Source organism: Peromyscus maniculatus, chromosome 2, assembly GCF_049852395.1.
Source record: "Peromyscus maniculatus bairdii isolate BWxNUB_F1_BW_parent chromosome 2, HU_Pman_BW_mat_3.1, whole genome shotgun sequence".
NCBI classification, from domain to species: Eukaryota; Metazoa; Chordata; class Mammalia; order Rodentia; family Cricetidae; genus Peromyscus; species Peromyscus maniculatus.
In genome coordinates, this window is record NC_134853.1 from 148273426 (window position 1) to 148290664 (window position 17239).

Sequence of the window (17239 nt, forward strand, 5' to 3'; positions counted from 1 at the left end):
CACACTGGCTGGTCTTGCCTATTACACATATTCTATGTTCTGTAAACAGACATAGAAGTGTGATTATGATAAAGTGAGTTTAGGAATGCCTGGCCTGTTAACCACCTCTTAGCACTAGCACTTTGCCATGACACATCTACCATCCTCAATGAAAACCACCTTAACATACCTGGCATGGGTCTTCGATACCCATTCTATTCCAGGAAAAGCCTCAGGAAATTTTCAGTCACCTGAAAATTGAGAAATCAGGGATGAGTGTTTAGAAGAAGCTTTGAAGACATACAAAATAAAAGAAAGAGATCCTGCATGCAAATTACACATTACAGGAAAGAAACATGCAACTTTTCAGAAAATTCAAACAACATTGCACTGTGAATATCAATATGGTGTCTTGGGGGCTCATCCTTATACATTTTAAAACAGCTGAGCAGAAAGCTTTACTCTGGGGTGCAGCAGGTCTTCTTATCTACAGTCATTGAAATTTTACAATGTGTCATTTAAGATGTCAGACTTTGTGCCCAAGTTACATTACAGTTCACTTGTGATGGGCAGGATTATTAAGAGTTATGGAGAATTTATGCGGCAGCATATGGTCTTTCTTTTTACAGCTATTTTTATTAAACAATTTTTGCAAAGTTTTAACATTAAAATTAACAACTAAAGAATTGTTTATGCAAGTTGCTGTCACAGTTTATATAAAAGAGAAATATGTGCTATTAAAATCAGACATTTAGGTTACCTTTGGTTTTTTGCGATGCATGTTAGCTTTACACATCCTGATTCTCTTGCGATAATTTTCCTTTAAAAAGGGGGGTATAGAGTGATCTCTTTTCATCAAAACAAGACATAATGCCCTGAAAGCTGACTTCAAACCATGGTTGAAAATTCAGTTATTTACACTTTATCACAATCTATAAATACATTTTTTTGTTGGTGTGTTTTAAAAAGAAAAAACAAAAATGCCCATCATGCACTGCTACAGGCAGCTTGGCACTTCACACAAGAGGATTTTTCACCCCCGAGCAGTTTATGCGGCTCTTAGGGAAAGAATGAGGTCCCTGGAAATGAAGAGTGAAAACAGGGCCAACCAATTCCATTTTCTTACATAGTCTTGTGGGATGGAATTCAGGACCAGCCTACCATGCCAGCTCCTGCCCCAAGCCAGCTGACCTGTTATAACAGCATCTCTAAGATTGGAAGGGAAACCCTCAAGGGCATCCAGGTTTTTGCTGAATTGTGGTATCTGAACACAAGTAAAATCAATGTCTGAGCCCAGAGATTTGGTGTCATTCTTTAAGGCCACCTAAGGGTTCTTTCTACAAAAGGTGCAAGCTAGGGTGGCTGGCACTTGAAGTACCTATACCTTCACATGAAAACCAATCTGTTTTAGTCAGTTGGGTTTTTCTCTCTAAAAATTAAATTTTTGATAGGATTGGATAAAACTGCTTTCAACAACTTCCAGGGGGTGAAAAAGCTTTGATTCTTTTTAAACTAAAACTTAACAACTCATAAACTTTTTTTTTGGTAAACTTAAAATAAAATCCCCACCACCACTTTTAAGAATGTCTCCAACTTTTAACAAGCCCATTAACTTTAGAGTTAATTTAAGTTTATGTGAAAGAGAAAATTATTTTATTGTCCACCCCCAAAAATGACAATTCATCACATTTACTTTGATTAAAAAAGGACTAAACTTTATTGACAAACTGCTGCAGACATTTTGACATAAGTTTAAGCTACCTATTTAGGCAGACTTACACATGTAGCATTTAATCTTCCGAGAACAAAATGGGAGGACGGTACAAATCCATTAGGACTTTAACTTATGTACAAAGTGGATTTTGATTCCTTTTTCATTCAGCTGCAGTGTCCCTTTTTATATCATGCTAGTGTTGAGACATACTTGACTACCTTGGGAACAGCTCAAAATTGACAATGGTCAATTCAATGAACATCATCAGCTTTTGGCCCCAGTGTCCAAGTGAGTTTTTCATGGAGTGCAGAAGCTCAGATGGACAAAATACTCTGACATTTTAAATACTGAAAATTTGATTATTGGTACTATTGATGAAAAGATTGTGGCTAAAAAGTACACCATCAAATTCCATTTAGGTGGCCAACTCCTCTCCCCCATCAACCTTATCCAAACCCTACCCCCCCACCCCACTAAGTATCTCTCAACACTGTATGTCTGGGGCTAGATTTCAAAACCCACATAATGAAAAAGTCAGTTTTACAAACCTAATTTTGTTGTTGTTTTAAGTCAATTAACGTTAAAAATTGCATCAACTATTTAATTCATTAGGATCTTTCATATTAAAATTTAACCTTAAGATTCAACCGCCATGTGCTTTTAAAGGAAATGTTTTTAGAGACGTCTGAGCTCACTTTTACATGGTGGCACCTACTGCCGTTAACATTGTGATTTTACATCTTAAGCAGCCCTGAATTTTGAAATGTAGCCTAGTTTGGGATTCTGCAACTATGACTTTACGGGGTGCCTCAAATCAAAACTAAGAAAAAGTTAACAAGCCTTTACTTCAGAACCTTTAAGCAAGCAATGCCACTTTTGAAACTAACATGTTTGTGTTTTTTTTTTTTACTCAACTTCTTTTTTTATTATAAAAGGTACACTGTTTATATTTAAACAACAAAGAAAAAAAGCATCTACACACTTAAAAAATTAATTCAATATCCTAAATCTATTTTTAACTCATTTTAAAATACTACATACAGAAGCCAGAATGCAGAGTTAAGAATGGAGGAAGGTGGGGAAAAGAAAGGGACCACGAAGAAAAACACTTAGACAATTACTTGTCTGTTGTGGGTAAAGCAACAGGAATCCTGGGATACAAGAAATCAGTAACAACTTTGCTCATAACTGATATTTTCCCCTCCTGTTTGTTTTTAATAACGTCCATATGGGTGCTCTCTGTAGGATCCCTTCACTGGCCTAGCTGGGGGGGCCTTCAGTGATGGCCTGGTCCCATTCCAGTCATCTTGTCCTGTGGAAAAAGCAGAAACACTTTATAAACCACAGGCCAATGGTTTTTCACCATAACCAGGGTAGATCAACATCAGACATGTATCACCAACAATATTGTTTTTCTTCCAGTATCTTGATACATTCCTGGTGTTCTTTGCTCGCTTCTACTTGGCCCCCCTTGATCATCATGGGTAATCTCCCATCATTTTGAGTAGAAGACAAAGGGAACAATTCAGAAAATGCTAGCCTTTACTGTACAGTTCTCCTGAGCAGCAACATTCTCCATAAGCAACATGAATGGTACCCAGTTCCAAAACCTGGATAAATGCAACACACTGCTTGAGGCAGTGAAGGAGTCATTAATCTCAGGGAGTCTGCAATGGCCATTCCAGTTCCCAAAGCCATTTGGCACTCGTCCTCAGTTAAGATGGCAAAACATCTGCAAGGCCAATTAAATGAGGACCTCCACCACAACATGGTACTCACACAGTAGGGGATAAAGTATAAAGAAATACTACATTATAAAACTGTAGAGAATTTCTTAGTTCTTTTCTCAGGCCAACAGCCCTGACAAGCAGTAACATCCTCAAAATGTTTTTCTTTGTGACTTCTACAGATGACCTCTTATATTTATCCTTACCTTTTCCATACCAATTCATGACTACATGGAAATACTAGGTACTATTACCAAAGGTCTTACTTTTCTGTATGGATCAAAAATTACATAGAATTCTACCTTTGCTCCTAGTACAATATACAAGGCCCATCCACTTTGCAAGATGATTCTGGGTACCAACAAAAAAGTGTGTTTCTAATTCTCTTTAGAAAGGAATCTATCAGAAAATACTGATCATGACAACAGCATACCAGGAACACACGAATAATAGTCTGCTTCTTGTTTTTAGAGATACAGTCTTATTATGTATCTCATCTTAGGATAGACTTGAAGTCAGTATGCAGCTTAACCTGGTTTCAAACTTACAATTCTACTGCCTTAGTCTCAAATATCTAGGATATAGTTTGCATCCCTTTTTTTTGGAACCAGGATCTCATGTACCTCATGTTACTCTCAAGTTTGGTATATAATGGACGATGACCTTGAGTTTCTGATGTTCCTGCCTCTATTTCCCATCTGCTACAATTACAGGCATGAGCCATCATGCTGGGTTTTAGCCTCTTTAGTTCAATCTTTTCCAACAAAATAGAAATGCAGTTTTGCCAAACACATATGGAAATTCTTGTATTGCCTCATTGATAGAGGGAAATACTGAGCTACATTCACCCCACCTTCTAAACAATACACACAAGTGGAGTGCCGCAATGTTACTATGGCAACAGTGCAGTACTATTTAGTTAAAACTTGTAAAAATTGGTTTTGGGGGGATCAGGATCTGATTGGCTATGCCGTATCATGCCAATGGGTTAAGCTTAGTGTCTTATGGGAAGACCCACTAGATTCCTTTTTCTAACTCTCTGTGGAGTATCTTAAGATGAACTGTTAGCAGCTAAGCCCCTTTGCAGGGAATTCCTCGGGGATGCAGAAGACCTCTGTTTATAAAGACTGCTCTCACTGCACACAAATATCCTCAAGAGACCCATTAACACAAAGTCATTATTAGCTCTTAAGGACACAATTAAGCAACGTGTTTTCAACCAAACCTCAGGGAAGGCAGTCTGGGTTTTGCTACCTTCCCAGCCGGAACTGCTTTAATGGAATCAGTCCCTGAGTTGACTAGGGATGAAGCTCAGATGATAGAGGACTTGTCTAGCATACAAGTCCATCACTAGCTACCACATAAAACCAGATGTGGTAGCACATGCTGTAACCCCAGTAGAGAAATTAGAAAATCAAGGTCATTATCAGCCATATCATTCAGAGCAGACTGAGGTAGATGAGATAAAAAGAATAAAAATAAAAACTTTTAAAAAATAAAAATTTTTAAAGAGTAAGAAATTTGACTTGCTATGTCTCCCAAGTAGGAAGGAGCTTGGTGCTACTACTGATGTGATTTAGCTCCACCCCTGAAGCCTCTGATTTGATTCTAACAGGTACTAATTTTGCCTTCTAATCTGCTGTGATGAGCTGCTTTTAGCTGGCGTTTTCTTCTGCACTACTATTATTTTCAGTAAGTTTTTTTTTTCTTTTTTAAATGAGGGAGGGGTAGGACAGTAGAGCTAAACAAGTAAGTTCCTCTCTCTCAACATGGCCAAGGCACCAGCAGCAAAAGGTCCAAAACCAGTGAAGCTAGATCTGAGCCCAAGACATACAACACCATAAAATCGAAAAGCCAAACTTCCAGAGTTACATTTACCAATGCAGCAGGCTTCTACTGCTCCTTAGATGTGACTGCCTGACTCCCAAGAATCCATCAACCAGTATTTTCCAGAAACTTACTTATACATTTTACCCCACCGCAGAAATAAAAACATACCATAAGCTTCATAAGAATCTTGAACCTCCCCATGTCCATAGTCATAATATTCTGACTCCCTGGAAAGCCAAAAACAGAATATTAAAAGGCTTTAGTTTTAGCATTCTTTCAATATTCCAGGAGAGATGTTCTATCCCATCCCTAACCACCCTAATAGTTACAAACAAAACATGTATAAACCATGTATTTACCAAAAAGTCTAAGTATAGCAAAAAAAAAAAAAACCACACACACACACAAAACAACAAAAAAAACCCAGATTATCATACAATTTAATATAGAAAACCACAATCTAAATCAGATTTTTTTTTTTTTTTTTTTTTTTGGTTTTTCGAGACAGGGTTTCTCTGTGTAGCTTTGCGCCTTTCCTGGAACTCACTTGGTAGCCCAGGCTGGCCTTGAACTCACAAAGATCCACCTGCCTCTGCCTCCCAAGTGCTGGGATTAAAGGCGTGCGCCACCACCGCCCGGCTTAAATCAGATTCTTACAATATTAATTATCATGTACGTATTCATATAGCTCACTGGAAGAGAACAGGAAAAGGCCTGTTTTGCCCCTATCATAGATATCTGAGATAGGCAAGATACATATATACACATACTCAAAGCTATGTTTAAGAGAAATTAAAAACAAAACACCTAGGTTAAGTTTATAGCTTGTTCTTAAAATTAAAGGCATCTCCAATGTGGGTGGGGTGAGTTGATTTGTCTGTAATGAGACAAAGCCTCCAGTATCCCAGGCTGTCCTTGAACTCATGATTCCGTGCTGAGATCAAACTCAGGACTTCATGCACACTAGGCAGGCATTGTACCAACTGAGTGTGGTATTTCTTTTTATTTTATTTTATTTTACAATACCATTCAGTTCTACTTATCTGTCATGGGTTCCCCTATTCTCCCCCCTCCCACTCCCTCCCCTTACCCCCAGCCTACCCCCCATTCCCACCTCCTCCAGGGCAAATCCTCCCCCAGGACTGCGATCAACCTGGTAGACTCAGTCCAGGCAGGTCCAGTCCCTTCCTCCCAGACTGAGCCAAGTGTCCCTGCATAAGCTCCAGGTTTCAAACGGCCAACTCATGCAATGAGCACAGAACTTGGTCCCACTGCCTAGTTGCCTCCCAAACTAATCAAGCCAATCAACTGTCTCACCTATTCAGAGGGCCTGATCCAGCTGGGGCCCCTCAGCCTTTGGTTCATAGTTCATGTGTTTCCATTCATTTGGCTATTTTGTTTTCAATAATTGAGTAAAACCGAAATTTATTATAAGCCACAGTCGTCCTAGGGACCTCCATACTATATATATATAGCCTCCATGGTTCTATGGGTTGTGGTCTGATTGTTCTTTATTTTATATGGTATTTCTTTCTTTTTTTTTTTTTTTTGGTTTTTCGAGACAGGGTTTCTCTGCGTAGTTTTGCGCCTTTCCTGGAGCTCACTTGGTAGACCAGGCTGGCCTCGAACTCACAGCGATCCACCTGGCTCTGCCTCCCGAGTGCTGGGATTAAAGGCGTGCGCCACCACCGCCCGGCTTATATGGTATTTCTTAATAAAAGAATTATTTACTGGTATTTTTCTCTTTGTTTCTATGTAGTCATTAGCTCAGGAATTTCTCATCAATTAGCCTCAAATCCTAAATTATTACATAAAATTCAGTTATCCAAATTTGCAGGCCCATATGCCTTTAAGTCATCAAAAGCTGAGAAGATACCTTCAAAATGGTAAGTCAGATTACTCCGTAGGTTGGGGTTTGCCCAAATCTTAGTTCCCCCAACTCCAGCCATCTAGAACAATATACAGGACACTACTATTGCCTGACTCACCCTTGGCTCTGGCTGTAATAACCTTCATATCCTTCATAACTCTGTTCTGCATATGTATCATCATATCCCTGGAACAAATAAATTAGGTCAGAATTGCATGTAATAGAGAAGATAATACAATCAATTGGGGGTCAGGTTGGGGGGGATCAGGGGCTTCTGAATGAACAGGCCATGAACATTTTCTCAAAATATTAATATCCGCTGTAGAAGAGTGAAGACAAAACAAAATAAAATATAATGATTCAGTATTGTCAATAACAATCTCTTAGTAAAATTCTGTATGTCAAACCACAACTTACTTCTTCTCATTTAACTTATACAGAGATGGTAATAATGCCTAAAATAGAAGAAAAATCATCTCATAGTACAAAAATCAACTGAACAGGAGTGTAGATTTCAAATCTTAAAAGTAGTGTTTTTTACCTACATACAGGGATAAGACTCTTTGTCACTACTTTCCCTGACAACCTAGGAATGGAGGAAATGATGCATTGTTCAAAACATTCTTACATAGTCTTCGTATGTTTCTGGTGCAGGTGGTGGAGGTAAAGGTATTCTCTGGATGCCTGCTGTCCGAGCTCTTGGTGTTGGAGCACCCCTCACAGTGGGTGGGGGTGGCACGCCTCGAGTCACGGTGGCACCTCTGGTAATTGAGCCTCTCACTGGAGTTCCACGAACCAAAGCCCCTCGAGGTGGTCCAACACCACGACCTCTACAAAAACAAAATGTATATAAATCTCAGCTTTTAATAATCAAGCCATATTCATGCTCAGAGTTGTTCATAAATTCTGGAGCTAGAAATATTTTATACCTTTCAACCACTTGCTCACTTATTTGAGGCAAGGTCTCCTGGAGCTGCTCTGGCTAATGTAGAACTCATACAAATCCACCTAGCAATGCCTTTACTAGGGTATGCACCACACCTAGTTAATTTAAATTTCTTAAAGGGAGGCTCTGTGGCTACACTTGGTAGATAAAGGTCAGAGCCTATATCTCTTGCTTGCCCGGGGCCTTCCCCCCGACCCCCGCCCCACCCCCCTTTTTAATTTTTCGAGACAGGGTTTCTCTGTGTAACAGTCCTGCTGTCCTGGAACTCACTTTGTAGATCAGGCTGGTCTCGAACTCACAGATCTATGCCTGCCTCTGCCTCCCAAGTGCTAGAATTAAAGGTGTGCATCACCACTGCCTGCCTGCCCTTTCTTTTTACTTTTTTTTTTTTTTTTTTTTTTTAATTGAGATGGGGGATCATATAACCCAGTATGGTCTTGAACTTACTATGTAGCTGAGGATGACTTTGCACTTCTAGCTTTTACTTGCCAGGAACTGGAATTAAAACTGTGTCATACCATACCCTGTTGTGAAGTGCTAGGGATTAAACCCAGAGATTTGTGCATGCTAGGCAAGCATTCTATCGATGAGGCACATCTCTAACTCTAAAAGAGACTTTAAAGCATAGAATAATATACATATACATGACAGGATCTAAACTAGCACACTCTCTAGGCTCAACAGTGGATCAAAACACCTCAGCAAGTCTAGGCTAATGAATATTGCATAAATGTTAAACTCAAAAGGTAAAATTCTACCGGGTGGTGGGTGGTGGGTGGTGGGTGGTGGGTGGTGGGTGGTGGGTGGTGGTGGTGGTGGTGGTGGTGGTGGTGGTGGTGGTGGTGGTGGTGCATGCCTTTAATCCCAGCACTCGGGAAGCAAAGCCAGGTGGATCTCTGTGTAGCCAGCCTGGTCTACTGAGTAAGATCTAGGACAGACACCAAAACCACATAGAGAAACCCTGTCTCGAAAAACCAAAAAGGTAAAATTTTAAAGTCATACCAGATAGCCAGGTTTGGTGCGTATGACTTTAGTCACAGAACCTAGAAGGTAGAAATAGGTGATTTCTGTGAGTTTCAGACTGGCCTGGTCTATGTAAGTTCCAGGTTAAGTCAGGGCTATATAGTGAAAAAGACAACTAGGGGGCCAGTGTGATGCTTAGTGAGTAAACACACAGCTGAGCAAGCCTGACAACCTGAGTTCAATCCCTAAGACCCGGATGATATGACTCCTATTCATTGTCCTCTAACTTCCACACCCATATATGTATCCCCCAAGCTCACAAATAAATAAATGCAACAAAACATTTTTTTTTAGATGCTAGGACTGTCCAAAATTAGAAGCCCCTAAGTTTCAGTAGGACCGTACCACTTGTCTATGGCTAAACTGCTAAGATCTAGAATTCTATACTTGATATACCATACAAACCTTGACTCTTCCTGAGCTAGACAGAGCAAAGGAGACTACCAGCAGTCAGATTTTATTTCCTTTTCAACTATTGTTTACCTGGGAACGGGTGGAGGAGGAGGGGCAGCTCCTCGTCCTCTTACTGGTACCCCACGACCACGAGAGGGTTCAGGAACTCCATTCAAGTAGGACAATTCTAGAAACTGCTCCTGGCAGATATCATCCATCATATCCTGGGAATTAAAGGTAACAAAGAATGTGTAACTTCTCCTTCCAAAATTCACATGGCCCTGACACAGCCTTGGATCTTAAAAACAGCTCTGAAGCTGGGAACAGTAACACATACCTTTAAATCCCAGCACTCTGGGAGGCAGAGACAAGATGATCTCTGTGAGATTGAGGCTACCTTGAACTACACAGTTTTGAGTCCTAGGACAGCCAGAGACACACAGTGAGTCCCTGTCTCAAAATACCACCCCAAAAAAGAAGAGTCTTGAAATCCTAGGTGATGTTTCAAGTCAAGAAATTCATTCTCTGAAGTCAAATTATACCCTGTCACTTGAGGAAGGTCTTGTCAGCAGACCTTACTAATAGATGAGGTTCTTCAGAGAGTAGTTCCTGCTTAGCTCTCCCTTGATCACTTCTTTTATACACACACACACACACACACACACACACACACACACACACACACACGCACACACACACACACACGTATGTATGTATGTATGTATATGTATATTACATATATACAAACCTTTCTCAAGTCTGTGTGAAACAAACAAGTCAAGCCAAACAACCTACAACCTATAGCTCACCGCCTGGAATATTCTCATATTCTCACAAGTAGTCTTTGCAAACAGTTACTTTTCCTAGAATTATAGAAGCCACTACCATTAATGAAGCTCTATGTATTGGCTGCTATAATAAGCTCCATATGGATTTTTCATTTAACTGTCAAAATGACTCTGCCAAGATCTCCTCATAGTATAACTGGAAACTCTAACCCTTCTAAGACACACTAAAAGGAGAGGGGTATAATTAGGGAGTAAAAGGCATGCCTAGTGTACACACACACACACACACACACACACACACAGTCTTGAGAAATTCCTAATGCTGCCACAAAAGGGAGGAAGGGGAAGAGCCTCTTTTTTTGTTGTTGCAAAACCACACCTCTTTCCCTAAAACACCATGTAGTTTTCAAACAGACTGAGATTTTCACGAGCTATTGTGTGTACATGGATGTAGACCCAGAGGTTCACTGTTTTCTCAATTGCTTCTCCACCTTATTGAGACAAGGTCTCTCACTGAATCCGGAGCTCATTCACTCACTAGGCTATTCAGCAAGCCCCACAGATCTCCTGTCTCCACAGCAAGCTTTCATGTTGGTCCTGGGGGATCCAGCCCACATTCATAAGCTTGATCACAAGTCTTTTGTGAACTGAGTTTATCTTCCCAGCCTCAAGAGCCATTTTTGTACCTTTACAGCCAAGCGCAATTTTACTGCTTATCTACTACGACTTAAAATTTTGGGGTGAACAAGAAGCCCATGGCTTAGAAAAGTGAAATTAGCAGGGCGGTGGAGGCGCATGCCTTTAATTCTAGCACTCGGGAGGCAGAGGCAGGCGGATCTCTGTGAGTTCGAGGCCAGCCTGGTCTCCAAAGCGAGTTCCAGGAAAGGTGCAAAGCTACACAGAGAAACCCTGTCTCGAAAAACCAAAAAAAAAAAAAAAAAAAAAAAGAGAGAGATTGAGAAATTAAAAGTTACCCAAGAAAAGCCAGGCATGATAGCCCACGCCTTTAATCCCAGTGCTTGGGAGGCAGAGGCTGGCAGATCTGAGTTTGAAGCTAGCCTGGTCTACAGAGTGAGTTCTAGGACAGCTGGGGCTGACAGAGAAATCCTGTGTCAGAAACCCCCAACTCCTGGGGAAAAAAAAAAAAAAGACACAGTCCCCCTAAACTCCGTACTTTCCTTGACCTTATATATCATTGCTACTTAAGACTATATAGGGTCAAGGACTACCAATGCTCAGCTCATTGCTCAGTTATCTCTAACAGTTGCATTTGTCAATTAAGATAAATTTCAGAGCCAGGTTTAATCCTAGCATTTGGGAGGGAGACAGATCTTTTTGAGTTCAAGGCCAGCTTGGTCTACAGTGTTCTAGGAGAGCCAGGGCTGTTACACAGAGAAACTCTGTCGGGGGTCGGTGGGAGGTGGGGGGGTGGTGGTAATAAATTTCAGTCTACTCTGAAGTACTTAGTAAATATAGATGAGGTTTGTGGGGCTGGAGACATAGCTCAATTGGTAGAGTGCTTGCCTAACATACATGAACAAGGCCTAAGTTGGATCCCTAACACACAAAATCAAGTGTGGCAGTGCATGGCTTTAATAATAGCAAATGAAGGGCATGAAGATCAATGAATTCAAGGGTACCCTCAGCTACAGAGCCCATTTAAGGCCAGGCTGCGCAGCATGCAAGGTTCTCAACAAAACAAACAAAAACCAATGTTTGCTTAGACTGGAGTCCCATCCTCAAGATACCTTCTTATATATTTAGAAAAACTCCAAAATCTGGAGGGCAGGGAATTCTCAAACGTTCCAGTACAGATCAGATAACTGATACTTAACCTGTACTATAATCAGGTTAACTCTATTACACACCATTTTCTAGGTATGGTGGAACCCATCTTTAATCCCATTAAAGGAAAAAGAGGCAGGTGGATCTATGCAAGCTGGAAACCAGCCTGGTATACATACTGAGCTCCAGGCCAGGCAGGGATACATAGTGAGACCTTGTCTCAAATAAACAATGATGGTCATACATATAACATATACACCTTCTAAGCCAGACTCTGAATAAAAACTCCACCAGAAGAACCCTGCAGTGTGCCACATTAGAACATTGGATGCAATAAGCTTCCTGTTGTCAACTCTATTCAAGATTCTAGCACACAAATTCCTTAAGGGCAGATTTACCTTAAGACCTTTTCCTGATACCATCTCCTGGTTCCACAGTAGTACCAAAATACTGAACTGAATGAAGACCTTATTAAATATTTGTTAAACAGATTGCCAACACCTCAGGACCCAAAAGATAATAGTAAATATTAATGAGGCCACATTAAAATAGTAGGCTTTGCAGTATAGTACCTAAAGAATGAGGTGTAAGTAGTGGGGAAACCTCAGAAAAATGAACAAAAGTATGGACCCTAGTCAAGAACCCTGGCCTTCTCAACAGTATGATCCTAGTTTCTTCCTTGTTCAGACAATAAAAAATATGCATATTTCCTTACTGGTACTAGAAATTTCTTTACTTCCTCCATGGCATGGGCCATAAGAGCATAAGCCTCACATGGGGGTCCAAAGACTTCAATGAAGACATGCAGATCCATATTTAAATGGGCATATTTGGGGTCTCCACCCTTGCGAAGCTCTTCCTCCTATTAAAAAAAAAAAAGAGCAAAGAAATATCAAATCATACATAGACTAAAAGAAAAAAACACCTGTTATCTCTAGGCCACAGCGAGAGCCAGAAATAACTTACTATGTAAAAGACCTGAACTCCTAAGGAAGGTAAAGCAAGTCCTAGAACCTGGAACTCATATCACCTGATAAACTGTACTTGGTTAACTGTCCCTTAAACAGAGGAGCATTCAATGCAGTGACTTTGAAGGGATGATATGTTAAAGCTTAATCTTAGAATCTGCTCAGATAACCGTAGTTTGCTGGGTATTTAGTGTGTGTGTTTATGGCCAACCAGTAGTTTTTAAACCCATCTTTATCACCATCAGCCCTGCTTATGTGTTTTTATTGTCTAGGAGTTCAAGGAAAGAACAAAGCTAGGACAAAGAAGAAACTCTCTCACAAACCTCACCAGCTAAAACAATATACATCAGATTCACTCTGTATCTAGTGAGAGATGTTAAAGGACAAGAGAAAACACTACCTAAAAGTTAGTTCCTCAGGCTGGAGAGATGGCTCAGTGGTTAAGAGCACGCACTAGCTGTTCTTCCAGAGGTCCTGAGTTCAATTCCCAGCAACCACATGGTGGCTCACAATCATCTATAAAGGGATCTGATGCCCTCTTCTGGTGTGTGTATACATAACAAATAAAGAAATCTTTAAAAAAAAAAAAAAAGGCCCTTAAAAAAGTTTCTAGATTTTTAGCAGGCAAATCTTATCTATAAAGCTGACCCTAGAAGGAAGACCATTATGTGTGGTAGGAAGCTTCTTGTCAACTAACAGTTCACTGTGTAAGGAACTGTAGAATGAAAAAGGAAAAAACCTTACGTGGGTTCTCTTTGTCAGGATAACTCATATTTACTTTTGATACATTCCTGTTGGCTAGAAATCAAATCACCTAACCCCAAACTCACCAGCCCTTAATACCACTGGTCTCATTATTTCCTGTCCCTGGAAAACAGGGTGGGCTGCCCATATGTTTGTGTCTTTAGTCTGACTTAGTATATATACCCAGTTCTCATTTCAAGTTTTCAGAGGTAAGTTTACCAAAGCTAACAATGTTACTTAATTATATCATAATGCAGCCAGAGGGGGAAGGGTTGGGCTGGAGAGATAGCACAGAGGTTAAGAGCACTGACTGTTCTTCCAGAGGTCCTGAGTTCAATTCTCAACACCCACACGGTGGCTCATAACTGTCTACATAACTATAGTCCTATGGGATCCAATGCCCTCTTCTGATGTGCAGATGTACATGCAGACAAAACATCCATATACATAAAATAAACACATCTTTAAAAAAATCATTAGGACATGTCTAGGCTCCTCCTAACATTGCCAAATGAGTGCTTATATGCAATGAAAACTTACAGCAGTCATATTTTATATGCCAGAGGCCACAGGATTAAAGATAGTGGTGAATGTCTTTAACCCCAGCACATGGGAGACAGAAGCAGGCAGATCTTTGAGACCAACCTGGTCTACACAGCAAGTTGCAGGCCAACCAGAAGCTACATATTGAGATACTGTGTCAACCCCTCCCAACCCCACACAAACTCCAAAATGTTTGCTTGCATAAAGCATCCATATCATATACTGTTCAACTAGAAGGCACTAGGGTTTTATTTTGTCTCACTGCTATGAACTTACCTTGGCTTTGTCTCTCATTGAACCCTTCCCCAAGACAGAGATCTTTGCACCAGTCTCCTCCTGAAGTCGTTTGATTGTATTTCCTTGTGGTCCAAGGATCTTCCCCACAAAATTGAACTGCAGAAAATTTAAAAAACAGAATTCTAAATGTACATACCTCTTTGAAAATTTAAACACACAAAATGCCATTTGATCTTCAACAACACCATAAAGAATCTTAATATATAAATATATATGAAATACCCATTTTACTCAAAATATATTGCAGCTATATCATTAGTGATTAGCTTTAAGTCATGTAACTAAGAGTACAGTTCCTAGACCTGAATTTGGATTTCCTGATAAAGTTCAGCACTCTTTCCACAACTTATTGCAATTCATAATAATGTATCGTAAGCATTTTAACATGTAGAAAACTTTGTTTTGTTTCTCTGTGTAGCTCTGGCTGTTCTGGAACTTGCTTTGTCAACCTGGCTGGCCTCATACTCACAAAGATCTGCCTGACTCTGCCTCCTGAGCGCTGGGATTAAAGGCCTGCACCACCACTTCCCATCAACATGCATAAATTTTTATTAGTAATCAGACAAGACATTGTACATAAGCAAGCAGGTACTCTACTTCTGAGCCAGAACAAAACAAACGCTGTGCCCCTTGGTAGCATATATTGTAAGCTGAATATTAACTAACTACTTCCCTTTAAAAATGAGGAAGACTGGGTGGGAGGTGGTGGTACATGCCTTTAATCCCAGAGCTTCCAAGGCAGAGGTAGGCAGATCTCTGAGTTCGAGAGCAGCCTGGTCTACAGATTGAGTTCTGGGAAAGCCAGGACTACACAGTGAAACCCTGTCTCAAAAAAATCAAAAATTAAAAAAAAAAAAAAAAAAAAGGACAAAGATGAAGCATTTATTTTTAAATTTTATATTTATTAATTTATGAGAGAGAAAGAGCAACCATGTGCACCAGTACACACGAGAGCACCAGACAGCCACACTTCACATTGGTCAGGACAACTTGGGGAAGTTGGTTCTCTCCTATCATGTGGGTTCCAGAAATCAAACTCAAGCCTTCAGGCTTCATGGCAGGAACCTTTACCCACTGAACCATCTTGTGAGCCCAGACTATCACCTCCCCAAGACAGGGTTTCTTTATAGCCCTGGCCATCCTAGTACTTATTCTATAGACTAGGCTGGCCTCTAAAAGTTCTATTTTATTTGATTTACAGTCTAAGTCAGGGGCAAAGGAATGACTTGTGGTTAACATTATTTGTTGCACTTGCAGAAGATTTGGATTCTGTTCCCAATTACCTATAGCCCCAGATTCAAGGGAATCTGATAACCTCTTCTGGCCTCCTTAAGCACAAAGCACACACATGGTATACATAAAATATACATGCAGACACTTAGACATATAAAAATAAGATAAATAAAGATATATAAAGAAAAGTAAAAGGCTCAGAGGCAAAAAATGTAAAGAGAAATGGGATGATTTAACTTAGAAAAGCTGGCTAGAAACAAGCCAGGAAGGCCAGGCATTCATAAGCAGATTAAGTCTCTGTGTAATTATTTGGGAGATGGGTGGCTGGCTCCCAAAGAGTAAAAAAACCAACTCCAGTCAATCTTTTGACAAAGGGCAAAGCTTTAAAGATCAAGAATTTTATTTTGGACCTAGAGCCTGAACAAACACGAAAAAGAAATTACTTTTGATTACTAAAAGTAACTGTGCTTCCTTCTTGACTCTAACTATGCTATTAGTTATAGACTTGGCTATTTTAACTTCCAGAAACAAGTACTTCAAACACAGTGAAGCTTTACAGATGGATACATGGCCACTCCACGTCTTCATCGCAGCCAACATCACACCGACCTACACGGGTTAACTCAGGGAAGAAAGAAGCTCTTACACTTACCTTTGGATACTGCTTCACAGGTATCAGCACCCGTTCTTTCAGCTTCATGTTCTTGTGAGAAAACAAATCCAAGTAATTCTCCTCGTCGTCTTTTTTTGACTCTCCCTTCTGAATCTTCTCAATTTCTGAATAAGAAAAATGGAACTTCATTTCTGCACTTTTAAATAAAGGCACCTGGCAAGACTGCTTAAAGTGGTATTATAGAGTATTGTGTAAAAAGGTAAACTGTTCAGAAGAATGTGCTAATTTTAGATAAGACTGGATAAGGCACCCAAAGCTGCAAGAGGCTGACTGTGGAACTGAATCCTACTTCCCACCCTCACCTGAAGTGTCTACGCCATCCATTCACATGTTTCTTAACTTAAGAATACATGCATTGGCCAGGCATGGTGAGACACACCTTTAATCCCAGCACTTAGGAGGCGGAGGCAAGTAGATCTCCAAGTTCAAGGCCAGTATGAGCTATAGAGCGAGTTCCAGGACAGCCAGGGCAACACAGAGAAACCCTGTTTCAAAAAAACAAAGAACAAAAACAAACAACCAAAAAACAAGTATATGCATTTACCTAAATTAATGCAATAAGATGGGAAAAAAAAGAGATATTTAAAAAAAAAAAAAAAGAGAGAGATGGCTCAGCAGTTAAGAACACTGACTACTCTTCCAGAGGTTCTGAGTTCAATTCCCAGCAACCACATGGTGGCTCATAACTACCTGTAATGAAGTATACATAATAAATAAATAAACCTT

At 40.1% G+C, this 17239-nt stretch overlaps 2 protein-coding genes across 3 annotated transcripts in view; both read right to left on the bottom strand.

Annotated features, from left to right (window-relative positions):
* The window catches only part of Tmem39b (transmembrane protein 39B), a 45987-nt gene extending 43094 nt beyond the window's left edge, over positions 1 to 2893 (bottom strand). The window contains exons 1-2 of the mRNA XM_076565167.1: positions 2815 to 2893; positions 170 to 230 (exon numbers count right to left, since the gene is read on the bottom strand). Of these exons, the coding sequence (XP_076421282.1) occupies positions 170 to 176 (7 nt within the window). The 5' untranslated portion in view covers positions 177 to 230; positions 2815 to 2893. The remainder of the gene's footprint in view (positions 1 to 169; positions 231 to 2814) is intronic.
* Khdrbs1 (KH RNA binding domain containing, signal transduction associated 1) overlaps positions 1 to 17239 on the bottom strand; it is a 41623-nt gene that overhangs the window by 12030 nt on the left and 12354 nt on the right. The window contains exons 2-10 of one of the 2 annotated variants that reach the window (XM_076565180.1): positions 16493 to 16617; positions 14587 to 14703; positions 12771 to 12917; positions 9573 to 9706; positions 7749 to 7950; positions 7239 to 7306; positions 5419 to 5477; positions 2815 to 3005; positions 170 to 230 (exon numbers count right to left, since the gene is read on the bottom strand). In XM_076565180.1, coding sequence (XP_076421295.1) covers positions 2908 to 3005; positions 5419 to 5477; positions 7239 to 7306; positions 7749 to 7950; positions 9573 to 9706; positions 12771 to 12917; positions 14587 to 14703; positions 16493 to 16617 — 950 coding nt within the window. In that variant the 3' untranslated portion in view covers positions 170 to 230; positions 2815 to 2907. Of the gene's footprint in view, positions 1 to 169; positions 231 to 1667; positions 3006 to 5418; positions 5478 to 7238; positions 7307 to 7748; positions 7951 to 9572; positions 9707 to 12770; positions 12918 to 14586; positions 14704 to 16492; positions 16618 to 17239 lie in introns of those variants that run through there. The other variant, XM_006994365.4, reaches the window with a different exon arrangement.